Source organism: Helicoverpa zea, chromosome 5 (assembly GCF_022581195.2).
Source record: "Helicoverpa zea isolate HzStark_Cry1AcR chromosome 5, ilHelZeax1.1, whole genome shotgun sequence".
NCBI classification, from domain to species: Eukaryota; Metazoa; Arthropoda; class Insecta; order Lepidoptera; family Noctuidae; genus Helicoverpa; species Helicoverpa zea.
Genome location: NC_061456.1, coordinates 299,561 through 311,961, shown reverse-complemented (window position 1 = coordinate 311,961; position 12,401 = coordinate 299,561). Strand labels below are relative to the sequence as shown.

Below are 12,401 nucleotides of genomic sequence, written 5' to 3'. Positions count from 1 at the left end.
AAAGGGACTGTTATGCTTGATAGGATAAAGAATTAATAATGTTAAGTACTATAAAGCTATAGAGAGTGACTCGGCTGAAACATGCCGGACTCGGTAGGCTTCCATTAAAGTATTATTGACTTCTGGGGAAAATATATCTGAGTGTAGTGTATTACTCCAGTAAAGATTAAAGTTAGAAATTACTGAAAGGTTCATATTCCGTGTTCGGATAATTTAATATTGATGTAATAAAGTCGTGTTTCAAACCTTGTGCATTTCTAATAGAACTCGAAAAGGAATTCAATCCCAGCAATATTTTTTTTTTTTGAGTTTTAAGTATATACTTTCAAAGTGTGCCTAAATAATCGGATATAGGACGTAACCTAAAATATCTAAAATTGTTGCATTACCTAAACCAAGCATGGTGATTAAAGCTAAGCGTCCACTTGTCGGTATCGTACGCAACGGACGCAACGCACGCAACGGATCGTAGTATTATTTATATAGAAACTCAAACAAGATGTGCGATACGTACGATGCGGACAGGTGGACGCACTTGTTTGAATTTCTATATAAATAATACTACGATCCGTTGCGTGCGATACGTCCGTTGCGTACGATACCGACAAGTGGACGCTTAGCTTTATGGTAATGAATAACAACAAAAAGACCGACAATTGTATGAATTATACAGGTTTCTAAATTGGAGATTAAACTTGTGACAATGTACTCGTATGTTAACTACCCTCATTACTAATGATCGGCTGTTCAAGTTTATTAATTTAACTTAATGCACATTTTTCGAAAATCTAATTACGTCCAGTATATAAGCACAGGTTGTCGAGGGAAATGGCATCAGTTTGCAACTTGAGCAATACACACCGTGTCTCCTCATCGCTTACTTCAATATCACTTATTCAACATGAAATTCGTAAGTTTTTATACAATCGTTATTTGGGTATATTTGTCTATATTGTATCTAATGTGTACTATAAAAATATTCAAACTTATGTTAATCTATACAGCTATTCCAGCATTTTTATAAATGCCTAAAAACAACTTACTTTTTGTTACAGTTTGTGGTAGCCGTGTCCCTGTTCGCCGTGGCACTGTCCGCACCGTCCAGTCCTGACGCAGCCCTGGAGGCGCGTCGGAGACTACCAGCTCTGGAACACGAGGAGGTTCACGACGAGTTCGGTCAGTTCGCGCTGCGGTACGTCACGGCCGAGGGTACAGTCGTGTCCGAGAGGGGCCGGCTCGTGCCTGACCACGAGGGCACCGGCTACGTCATGATCATTGAGGGCGAGACCACGTACATCGGCGATGATGGCAAGACCTACGTCACTAAGTACACCGCTGGCCTCGACGGTACCCACGTCGAAGGCAACCACCTCCCAGTGCCCGTCACCCCTGAGCCTGTTCCTGCTGTGGAGCCCATCGTGGCTCCTGAAGCCCAAGTCGTTGCCAAACCAGTAGAGTATGTAATTGAGCCTTTCAACAACATTGTTACCAAGTTGCATTAAAATAATAAATTTTGTCATAAACTTTACATTTATTTTTTATTATTTTCCCGTGATATTATAAATAGGGCTTGTAGTCGATGTGATGTAATGCGATCTGAATAACTCAAGTCACCTCGAATGGTCTACTTCTATAAATGTTCACAAAGGTACTGGAATTGTAATCCGACCGTGTTGGCGTCTGGATTCACCGCCCACTTGCTGTTTCTAAGGTTTAACACTCATTCAGTCGGGATCACCTTAAGCTGTAATATTATTAGTGTCCAGCTAGAACGACGTGGCATATACCTGCTAAATATTGTTCTCATCATTAAAATTCCACTTCCAAAAACACTAAAAAGCCAAAAAAATACTTTAATTTTAGGTGGCATCGGCAGTCGTTGTGTAGAAATCGGTGTCTAATAGATGTACCTAAGTTAATTTTGTAACCGACTTCTAGGCCAATGCACCTCAGAGTTGTATTTTTTTGCTTTTTATTTATTTACGAATTTTCACACACACATATTTATAATATAAATAAATAATTTACATAGGTAAATGCTTATTTCTAAAGAAATCTCTTCCAGCTTACCAAAGAAAGGAAAATGAGAATAAAAGAGATGTAGACAGTGTGTAAAAAAAATAAAAAATAAATGTAAAGTTTATGACAAAATTTATTATTTTAATGCAACTTGGTAACAATGTTGTTGAAAGGCTCAATTACATACTCTACTGGTTTGGCAACGACTTGGGCTTCAGGAGCCACGATGGGCTCCACAGCAGGAACAGGCTCAGGGGTGACGGGCACTGGGAGGTGGTTGCCTTCGACGTGGGTACCGTCGAGGCCAGCGGTGTACTTAGTGACGTAGGTCTTGCCATCATCGCCGATGTACGTGGTCTCGCCCTCAATGATCATGACGTAGCCGGTGCCCTCGTGGTCAGGCACGAGCCGGCCCCTCTCGGACACGACTGTACCCTCGGCCGTGACGTACCGCAGCGCGAACTGACCGAACTCGTCGTAAAAAGAATAAACTGAAAAAAAAAAACAGCTATGTACTGTATGTTGATTATACGTCCATAAATTAATACTATATACCTGATAAAAATAAATATATACCTAGATACATATATAAATAAATTAAACAGCTATGATGCAATGGACAGATAGTGTTCTTTTGCTTTTCTAATCTCATGGGGAAGAGAATTCCATAATCGAACAGCATGACCGTTTAAGAAGTAGGTAATAGTAGTAGAGTAGGTAGTAGGTAATATCATTTTAGTGTTTTTGGAAGTCTTTTTTCTTGTAGAAACGATTTATATTTTTAGCTTTTCATTGATACACATAGAATAATAAAAGCCCAAACACGAGGGAATTAACATATTCAGTTGTCGAGTTCAGTCGACCTTCTCTGGTCTTCATCATCAGGTCAGCTCCAAACCATCACTGTTGCAAAGGTCTCGTCAATACAAATAGTATAAGCCCAAACACGAGGTAGTTTACATATTCAGTTGTCGAGTTCCCTCGACTGTCTCTGGTCTCCATCATCAGGTCAGCTTCAAACCTTCACTGTTGTATAGTGCTTTCAGGCGTACATCTGAGTGTCAAGTTTTTACTCTATGTATGCCTACAACTTTCGAAGGTTGCCCTCGATTTCTCAGGGTTTCCGTCATCAGATCCTGACTTGATGACTATGGGACCAACTGGCAGCTATTCCGCGTCGAACAAAAAAAGAATCACGTAAATCGATCTATAAACCTCGGAGTAATCGATGTACATACATAGAAAAAAAAAACATACCGGTCGAATTGAGAACCTCCTCCTTTTTGGGAAGTCGGTTAAAAAAAGGATTTTTTTCTCACTTTAATCATGGATATTTTACATACTGAAGAAGACAGTGCTAATAATTTTGATCAATCTGCCTATTTTTAATGATGAGAACAATATTTAGCAGGTATGTATATGCCACGTCGTTCTAGCTGGACACTAATAATATTACAGCTTAAGGTGATCCCGACTGAATGAGTGTTAAACCTTAGAAACAGCAAGTGGGCGGTGAATCCAGACGCCAACACGGTCGGATTACAATTCCAGTACCTTTGTGAACATTTATAGAAGTAGACCATTCGAGGTGACTTGAGTTATTCAGATCGCATTACATCACATCGACTACAAGCCCTATTTATAATATCACGGGAAAATAATAAAAAATAAATGTAAAGTTTATGACAAAATTTATTATTTTAATGCAACTTGGTAACAATGTTGTTGAAAGGCTCAATTACATACTCTACTGGTTTGGCAACGACTTGGGCTTCAGGAGCCACGATGGGCTCCACAGCAGGAACAGGCTCAGGGGTGACGGGCACTGGGAGGTGGTTGCCTTCGACGTGGGTACCGTCGAGGCCAGCGGTGTACTTAGTGACGTAGGTCTTGCCATCATCGCCGATGTACGTGGTCTCGCCCTCAATGATCATGACGTAGCCGGTGCCCTCGTGGTCAGGCACGAGCCGGCCCCTCTCGGACACGACTGTACCCTCGGCCGTGACGTACCGCAGCGCGAACTGACCGAACTCGTCGTGAACCTCCTCGTGTTCCAGAGCTGGTAGTCTCCGACGCGCCTCCAGGGCTGCGTCAGGACTGGACGGTGCGGACAGTGCCACGGCGAACAGGGACACGGCTACCACAAACTGTAACAAAAAGTAAGTTGTTTTTAGGCATTTATAAAAATGCTGGAATAGCTGTATAGATTAACATAAATTTGAATATTTTTATAGTACACATTAGATACAATATAGGCAAATATACCCAAATAACGGTTGTATAAAAACTTACGAATTTCATGTTGAATAAGTGATATTGAAGTAAGCGATGAGGAGACACGGTGTGTATTGCTCAAGTTGCAAACTGATGCCATTTCCCTCGACAACCTGTGCTTATATACTGGACGTAATTAGATTTTCGAAAAATGTGCATTAAGTTAAATTAATAAACTTGAACAGCGGATCATTAGTAATGAGGGTAGTTAACATACGAGTACATTGTCACAAGTTTAATCTCCAATTTAGAAACTTGTATAATTAATACAATTGTCGGTATTTTTGTTGTTATTCATTACCGTTAATCACCATGTGATTCAATGATTTAGATATTTTAAGTTACGTCGAATTTCCGATGATTCAGACACACTTAGAAAGGATGTACAATTGTACATACTTTATTTATTTACAGCTATAAAAAAAAAGAATAGACCAGGGATAAAAAGACAAAAAGCCAATTACAGGTTTTCACGGTTTAAACTCATTGTTAAGTGTTAGGATTGAATACCTTTCACGTTCTATTAGAGATGCACGAGGCTTGAAATACTACTATATTAAATACGGAAAAGTCAAATTAATCAATGTTAAATTATTCGACCACGAAAGTTTTTTATGATCATATAATTTCAGCCTTACCTGGTAGGCTAGCAATAACGTTCATGTAACACAAACGAAGCTCCAAACATGAGCGATGGCGTCGCTATGGGAATTTAATCAACCAGTAATGCGCTGCGTTGACATGCACTTGATAATGGAGCCAACGTAGCCGCTTCAGCGTTGCATGGTCAATACACCAGGTTAAATATGTACTTTGATTTTTGTGATTGAAATTAATCACTAGCTTTGTCTTTAGTATATGAAGGGCTCCAGAAGGAACATTGTGGTTTTTAGTCAGTAGGAATCTGACACTCCCTAATGACACCCACAAAATGGTGGTTAAACGTCAAAATGCATGCAATTTTTGCGAAACAAAAAGTAGTACTCTAGAATCTTATTCAAGTGTTCGTATGTTAGAACATTACTGACTAACACGTTTTAGCTTTCTAAAAGCATCACACTGTATATTCATAATACTTAAATCTGTGTGTTTCGCACCTTTTATTACGTCTATCTCGATATTTGCTATTTTTATCTTGGTACGAGAAAATAATGTATGTAAACATAAAAATAAAAATATTAGTGAATGTCTATTTTCTTATGAGGTTGCGAAGCACCCTAACACTCGTTGTAGGTTTTAGAACATTCATATAAACTTCCTTCATTTACATTTAAATACATATTCTCGTTTAAAATTAATTCGATTTTTTTAAATGTTTATAACGAAAAGTTCAACGAGTACCTCTACAATGGTAAAACGCCAAACATGCATCCACTGAATAAATCCTAAATGAAAGTTTCTATAGTTCGGCCATTCAGAGAATGCGTTCCTGACACGTCGCGATTGAACTGACGACGTAACTACATTCATTGATTATTGATATAATAATGTTGTTTTAATGCTCCTCAATTGTTAAAACGGTAAACAACCAGCAAAAATATTTTTATCGTAACTGCAACGCCATTGCAAAGTTACGTCGTCAGTTCAATCGCGACGTGTCAGGAACGCATTCTCTGAATGGCCGAACTATAGTGTCACTTTCCTATATGAAAAACATTTATTAAATGTTACACCTAACGTATTTCACATAAGGTTGCGTGTACAACGTACACCATATCTCCCTACACAGTTGAGCACATTATGATATTTCCCCTGAACGATGTACAATCGTTATCAGTAGTCAGCGGTAAAGACAGAGGCGTTATCAGCGCCTTACATTCGTGCGCTTGATCACAAAGAAAGCCGTTTGTTGGGACATAATAAAGTGCGGGTATAATTTCGCGATAACGTTTATATATAAATTCCAGATGGAATGAAAAACGCGGAGATTGAGCGGTCGCGTGCAGGGTTGCCGCGCTTCTTCTCGTAATAATTAGAAGTATTTGTTCAATTTAGGGCTACTTTGAAATGTACTTTAAAAATAGAAGACCGGTCTACTGTGATTCTCTAATATCATGTCCATGTAAAAACATATAAATCCCTTTCAGAGTGAGGTGACAGTTGCGATCGAACAACAAGTATGCAAGTTAAATGAAATCCTCATTAATACAGGTATAACTCATTAGTAATAACGCATTTATTAAATTATATGTCACAAACACATGGCTAGTTTAGACTAATTACATAAAAATGCAATAAATATTTTTTTGTTTTAGATACACACTTTAGCTATTTTGAAATCTACTTAAAAAGGACGGAAGGTGATTACTCAAAGATGAAGTGTGAGTGAGTTATATCAATGATGAAGGCTTGTAAATACGTGTAGGTAGCCCTCAGAGTAACTTCTCACTGCTGACTGACACCGACACGCCCGAATTTAATTTAGACACCTGAGCCTGTTGCATAAAACATGACACACTTTTTGTGTCATTCATTGAGTCGCAGACGCGCGCCTTTTGTATTTTAATGAACTGAGAAATCATATATTTTTGCAATTTTTCAACGTCCTTCATATTCGGACTTAAACTTTTTACTACGGAATATAACGCCTGCAATGAATTGTCATATAGTTTTTTTTGTGTCACAAACAGTAAAATTGTTTCTGAAATAATTCCACATCAAAACTGTATATCTATGCTGGGTCTTTGTTTTGTTATTCAAGTGTGTTCTACAATAATGTGGTTTATATTGTATAAGTTTAGTGCTCAAACCGAAACACGTAAAGAAAATAGCAGAACATTAAACCTAGGAGCCAAGTTGTTCTGCGAGATAACGCGTAAGTACACAAACACACCTACGAGATAATCTGGCGCCCACAACCACGCTCGGATCACAACAACCACACAAATTGCCAACAATTATGATTTAGAAAAAACACATTGTAAGCGCGCTTTACCCGTAAGCAGGACAATGTCGTATTTTCAATTTTGTGGGATTACACAAAACGGAATTCACGCAGCTTTGCCCCCGTCATGGTGTGACATGTCTGTAATCCACCGGAGCTCGCTACGTTATAATATTGTGAGGGATACACCAACAAATAAACATTTCGAGGATATTTTTTGAGTATTAGGAACGTCTATAGACGTGTTATCTAACGTCAGACATGTGTCGCTCCGAAGAGTTTTATCGAAGCAGCTAATCTTGAACCATTATACATTCTTCTAAGTAGTAGAAGAACAATTGAGAGTTTTAATTATATTTGTGAACTTATTCCAAGGGTTATTACACGTTTAGATATGAAGCTAAGGAGCTTAATAGGTACAAGTACACTTATTACGAGCAGTTGAACTAATAATTATAACTATAATGATGATCTTAGACACTCTTGTTGAATGGATCAAGGGTTGAATGTTAAATAAATATTATAGTTCTTAAACAAAATAAATCGTGAAAAAAGAATATAAATGAATAATTACATAAATGGTTGAATGTCATTTTGTACTCTAAGTACCTATTCCTTTGGATACCACGTATATCTAAGCAGCTGTTTGTGAAGATTACACTGGGTATTGCAAAGAACCCGTGTAGGTAGACTGGCATCTTGTTTGTTGTGTATGACAGTACTATTATAAAACAATACTTAACGATAACCACAAGTATTGTAACAGAAAGTTATTACTCATGAAACGTTGCAGGTTTCGCTCGAAGGAGTTACAATTGTCTATCGGCAACTTTGAACAAACAGAGCGGTGCAACGAAGTAACATGTGACCTAGTGTGACAAAAACTTTTTGGACCTAAGACGTACCCTTTTATCGCTAACATGTTTACCTAAATGTACCTTAATAAAGAATCAGCAATAGCAACAATATTAACAATCTCTTAGAAGTTTTCCTGCAGTTTTCTTCGTCATCATCATTACATCAGTAAATTGCCCTCATTGATGCCAACGGGACGCCTCCAACCATACCAGTCTTGAACTGCTCACAGTCTTCTTCAACTTATCAGAATAGTATACTATACTTAATGCTTATCAGAATAAAATGTACACGGTTTTCGTTAATCGTTAGGCATAAATTATAATTTCAACGGTCCTAGAAAAATGAAAATTAAGCCCTAAAATGGCCTTATAGTTATCATATTAATGCGCTAATCGCCAACAAACGAGTGTGTCTGATTGCACGTGCGGTGTCGGTCGATGGCATCGGTGTCGTTACCATCTGACACCGGTGTCGACACCGCGCTGCGGTCGCGGTCAGCGCGCGACACTTTTTGTTTACACATTCCACAATGATGTTCAATAAGATTTACGCATTAAGTTCGTAAGCCCTGGATGTCTGTGCCACTTGTGTCTGACATTTCGGTTAGCGGTCGAAGCCTTTTTGTTAGACGTACCCCACTGAGCGTATTAAAGTTATTGAGTTGCTATTTATTATTTAGAATACATTATCCCATTTCTATTCTCGTTGTTCTTTCTTGAAATAATTTTCAGACATTGATTTCGTCAAAAAACACAAACATCTAGACACACGGCAGTGTGTCCGCCAAGTTCGAGCAAAAAAGGCGACACACCGGCCGTGGGTTATATTACACGAACCATTTCGGGCCAAATTCGACCCCCCTGTAACTCAAAATCTATTTTATTTACGCATATCAAATTTCTAGTATCTGTTGAGACCCCCTCACTTATCTAAAATACAAAATTTCATTAATATACCTATTGTAGGTCTTGAGATATTGACGTCAGAAAATCGCTATTTTTACTATACACTGATTCACTTATTCACTGACTCACTCATCAAAAACCTAGACCACTTCCAATGGTCGTATTGACTTGAAATTTGGCATGGAGGTAGGTCTTTATGTCAAGGTAAAGGGAAAAATCTGAAAATGGCCAAGTGTGAGTCGGTTTCAAAATAATGAAGGTGTTTTATACCCGGTGTAAATTTATACCCCTAAGGAACTAAAACGAACTAAATTTATCTATATTTATATAATATATCTTCGAATGGTACAAAGGTTTGTATTTAGTCAAAGTAAAGTAAAAATCTGAAAACGGCCAAGTGTGAATCACTTTCGAAAATAACGAATGTGTAACTTTGATCCACGAACATAATATATGATAACATGTCTTGTCAGTCAGTTGGTAAATCTAGACATAGTTAATCTAGTTCATTTCTTTGTAAGAAACATAGTGCATATTAAAAAATCTAAAAGATAGTATAAATGAGACATTTCTTTAACTAACTTCATCATAAGAAAAAAATAAAATAAACAACCTTACAAAAATAAATGAAATCCCACCCAAAACAAAAATGTGAAAGACTGCCAAGTTCGATAATATGGGAATGCTTCGCCTATAAAAGAAGTGAGATCTGAATAAGTACCAAGTTCCATACACATACCTCAGTTAAAAATAGTTACTTTTTAATGATGATTACTTGGCAAGTTTTAATAGAAAATTAAATACTTGATTCATTGCGTTTAGTAGGTTTATAACAAGGTGTATGAAAACTTGCCAAGTAACATCATTAAAAAGTAACTATTTTTAACTGAGGTATGTGTATGGAACTTGGTACTTATTCAGATCTCACTTCTTTTATAGGCGAAGCATTCCCATATTATCCTACTTGGCAGTCTTTCACATTTTTGTTTTGGGTGGGTATTATTTTATAAACATATCTTTTAGGTATAACTACAAATACAATAACGACTTTCCACGAGTTATCTAGTTACTTATAGCTATTACTATTTAGGTTAAGACAACAACCATTAGAGTGAAACATTTGGTTTGGCACTCAAGCTCAAATTCATACGGAAAAAATATTCCAATACTAAACTAGCTAGAAAACCTCCAGCTCGTATCTTATCCGTGACAATAACCTATGAACCTGAAGCTTCCTACCATTTTATCATAATATTTGGCCCGGCACGACCACTCGACCACTTGGCCACAATTCACGGATCAAAATCAAAACAAATTAAGTATTCAATCGATTCATCATGGTGGCTTATATTTAATTTGATGGTCCTCCGGCACAATGGGTTTAGATGTAAAATAAACGTTCGGTAGCGGCTGTCACAACAGTCCGATACAGGGCCGGCACAAACACGGGGCCCGGGCGGGGCCGCGGGCCGACACAGGTTCACAATCATTTTTGGACCAATTTTGTAATGTAAAGTGTGAATGGAATTAATTTGGTGTTTGATTATCACAACTGTCGTGTATTTTGGCTGTTTCACTAATGTTTATTTGAAAATTTAAATGGTATAGATATTTTTGATGACAATACTTTTTGTTATAACCACGTTGATGTAGAAGCGAGCTTTCAGTGTGTACGTCGACTAATGTAGTCAAAACGTTCCCCTGGACGTTGTGTGCACATAGCAAACAAACACGCTCGGTAAGGAAGTCTACCGACATGGAAACTCATCATACATTACTAATAGTATTTGTTTACTTACATACCGACAAGCTAGTGACATCAATAAAACGCAGGATAAGTACAAATCCTTGGTCCCGAGGCGCGCGGGGTCAAAACTGCACATCAGGGTATTTTTCAAATCCCTGAGCCAACATCCTTCCAGCGACCCCCGATAAGGGATATCTACCTGTTCCAACTGAAACAATACCTTTTATCTACTGAAGTATTGAATAATGTAGGTCTAAGGTAAGCCCAACTGAAATTAAGTTATAAAAATCCTTGCTTCAGATATTTCTAATACCCAACAGCGTTGTAACATAACGTGTTCTTGGAAAAATGCGTATTCTTGGGATAAACTTTCCTTTTGAGTATATTGTAAGATCAGGTATTGTGAAGTATTCGCTGAGACCTGAAAATGTTCGCTGGTGGGTGTATCCTTTACGTAAGGAATGTATCAGTTTGACCTTACGCCGGGACAAGAAGGATTGCGGACTTTAAATATTATAAAGATATTGTGTGAAAGTATTGGATAAGTTTGACATAAATAAAAGCCGAATAAAGAGATCGTTATATGTATTTATGAGCAGCTTTTTTACCGTAATAAGACATATATTACTCCGAGCGTACGAGGTACGGATATATGAAATAAGTACCCTTAATTCATAAAAGCGCTACATCACCTGCCTTCATTTAGAAGACATGACAACTTCCACATTTGTCTGTATTTAAAATAAACCTTTTTTTCGCAAGAGAGGTATGTGTGCTGTGCAAAAAAGCATATTTTATTTGTAGGAAGCTACATACAGGCACAAGTATTGAGAATGACTGTACCAGTGCGGTGATGTCGGGAGCAAGTGTGGGCCCGCGGCGAGCCGCCGACACGCGCCGCGCCGTGTCCCGCTAGCTGCCATATATAACTAGTATTGTACTGCTCTAAAGTTATATCTGCTGATTGACAGAATATTTATAAGAACAGTTGTGTTCTTCTTCATCATATTCATGTTATCATTCATCATATCAGTTAATTATCTATCTAATCACACGTTATCCTGTAAGGAGATACATAATAAGTAGACATATAACTGCAACACACTATTACGGCCGGTTCACACATGTCTCCGTTTTACTGTTCCGTTTTATCGTGTACGTTTTTTTTTCGTCGATGGTGTATGTAGTTGTATGAGTGACTTCACACATGGCACAGTATTCTGTATACAACTACATACGCCATCGACGAAAAAAAAAACGTACACGATAAAACGGGACAGTAAAACGGAGACATGTGTGAACCGGCCGTTACTTAGCAACAGAGTAGTACGATAATCTTCAAGCGAACTGTTTCACACAACTACCTACAATGTCCATGTACCTACTACATAAACTGCTTAATAACAGTCTAGCGCTGGAAGCGGCCACTGGCGCATAAAGCTGAGGACGAAGTTGTCCGTCCAACAGCGCTAAGTCCTGGAATATAGAATGAACGGACATCTGTGCCTGTCGCGCGTCTATCGAGACTTAGCCGCGACTAATTGCTGTGTTTCCATCAACTGCGCTCGATGCACCATCTAGTAATAAAGTATATCTTCGAAGTTGGGAAGCTTTTGATAAGAACGTCATTTCGAATGTGCGGATTTGCGAAATTGGATGAAATTATACTATGTATATGAGCAACAATAGTCAGCCATTGATTGATAAAACAACC

At 38.1% G+C, this 12,401-nt stretch overlaps 3 protein-coding genes across 3 annotated transcripts; 1 reads left to right on the top strand and 2 right to left on the bottom strand.

Moving 5' to 3' along the window:
• Positions 1-901: 901 nt before the first annotated feature.
• On the top strand, positions 902-1,528 carry LOC124630782 (flexible cuticle protein 12-like). Its single transcript, XM_047164781.1, has 2 exons — positions 902-910; positions 1,056-1,528. Exons 1-2 carry the CDS (start codon positions 902-904, stop codon positions 1,500-1,502), a joined length of 456 nt encoding a protein of 151 aa, XP_047020737.1. The 3' UTR covers positions 1,503-1,528.
• A 606-nt stretch (positions 1,529-2,134) lies between these two features.
• On the bottom strand, positions 2,135-2,701 carry LOC124630608. The gene is made up of 2 exons (XM_047164571.1): positions 2,641-2,701; positions 2,135-2,510 (listed from the first exon to the last, which is right to left on the bottom strand). Exons 1-2 carry the CDS (start codon positions 2,699-2,701, stop codon positions 2,161-2,163), a joined length of 411 nt encoding a protein of 136 aa, XP_047020527.1. The 3' UTR covers positions 2,135-2,160.
• Positions 2,702-3,693: 992 nt separating this feature from the next.
• On the bottom strand, positions 3,694-4,320 carry LOC124630770 (flexible cuticle protein 12-like). Its single transcript, XM_047164766.1, has 2 exons — positions 4,312-4,320; positions 3,694-4,166 (listed from the first exon to the last, which is right to left on the bottom strand). The coding sequence occupies exons 1-2, from the start codon at positions 4,318-4,320 to the stop codon at positions 3,720-3,722; spliced, it is 456 nt and encodes a 151-aa protein (XP_047020722.1). The 3' UTR covers positions 3,694-3,719.
• Between the last annotated feature and the right edge of the window lie 8,081 nt (positions 4,321-12,401).